Genomic DNA, 1,234 nt, shown 5'->3' on the forward strand with positions numbered 1-1,234 from the left:
TCTCTCAGCTCCATTGATCTGATTGGAGTTTCATCAGCTTCAGGCCTCATGATGTTGTTTTTGTCTCCACAGCGCCGCCTGCTGACCGGAGCAGCTCCTTGAAGGAGGAGGAGGAGGAGCCAGGTGAGTGTGACACTCCTTTCATTTCATCTATCCATTTATTTGTAATGTGACTCTGTATATTCATGAACATACTAAATGATTAGTTGTAAATATACCAGATTTAGCTCAAGAGCTGCAAAAACTCAAAATCTTTCCAAGAATATTTGTCTTCTTTCTTGTCAAAATGTCTCAATTTTAGTCAAAACTAATCTCTTTCCACTTAAAATAAGACTCATCACCTAAAAATGAACTTGTTTTTAGATCATTTTCACATTTTCAACGTATTTTCAATTGAAATAAGTAGAAAAATCTGCCAGTGAAAGCAAGTTTTTTGTGTTTGTAATAAGAAAGAAAAACTTGCTCCACTATCAGATTTTTCTACTTATTTAAAGTGGAAGATTTGCTTGAAAAAAATAAAAAGTGAAATGTGATGAGTCTTATTTTAAGTATAATGAGATTTATTTTGACTAGAAACGACATTTTGACTAGAAATAATTATAAATATTCTTGGTAAGATTTTGAATTTTTGCAGTGAGCTAATTTCCATCTGCAGACTCTGAGCTGATGACATCAGTCAGACAGGTAACTGATCTCAGGTCACCATCTTGTTTCTCAGGTGTCCTGTACTCGGCCATCAGAGTGAGACGTGAGTGATGTCATCTCTCAGGGACAACTGTCCCCCTCGAACCGGCAAAGGAAGGGATGGATTTAGTAGAGGAGCCTTCCACAGGGACAGGCCTGGTCGCAATGATGGGACATCATCGGTCTTCAAATGCCGCCTGCGAAGGAAGCAGCTGCTGAACTGGGACACAGATTATGAAACAAGTGATGAAGACGTTCCTTTAACCACAGAAACCAAACAGACACCATCATGGACCTTTATCAACATACAGTACTGACTGATGATGAGACGCTGTGCTGATGAGCTCTAGTGCTTCTCTGTCGGAAAGAACGTAAAGTGGATGTACAGCTCTGGACAAAATGGAGGGACCACTCCAAAAACGTTCTTAACTCAGCTTCTCTACATGTTTGGCAGCTGCTCCAACAGAAGCTCATCTCACTCTTCTTAATGAGGCACTGATCATGTGATCATGTCTAATGAAGATTATTAAAAACCACTGCTGCAATTAAA

General features: G+C 39.4%; 1 protein-coding gene across 1 annotated transcript in view; it reads left to right on the plus strand.

Annotated features, from left to right (window-relative positions):
* Window positions 1–946, plus strand: part of LOC146972793 (sialic acid-binding Ig-like lectin 15) — a 12,458-nt gene extending 11,512 nt beyond the window's left edge. The window contains exons 5-6 of the mRNA XM_085803449.1: window positions 73–123; window positions 719–946. Of these exons, the coding sequence (XP_085659575.1) occupies window positions 73–123; window positions 719–756 (89 nt within the window). The 3' untranslated portion in view covers window positions 757–946. The remainder of the gene's footprint in view (window positions 1–72; window positions 124–718) is intronic.
* Window positions 947–1,234: the final 288 nt, after the last annotated feature.

The sequence above is a fragment of the Trachurus japonicus genome, chromosome 16 (genome assembly GCF_045865225.1).
Source record: "Trachurus japonicus isolate A0001 chromosome 16, Traja_1.0".
Taxonomy (NCBI): domain Eukaryota; kingdom Metazoa; phylum Chordata; class Actinopteri; order Carangiformes; family Carangidae; genus Trachurus; species Trachurus japonicus.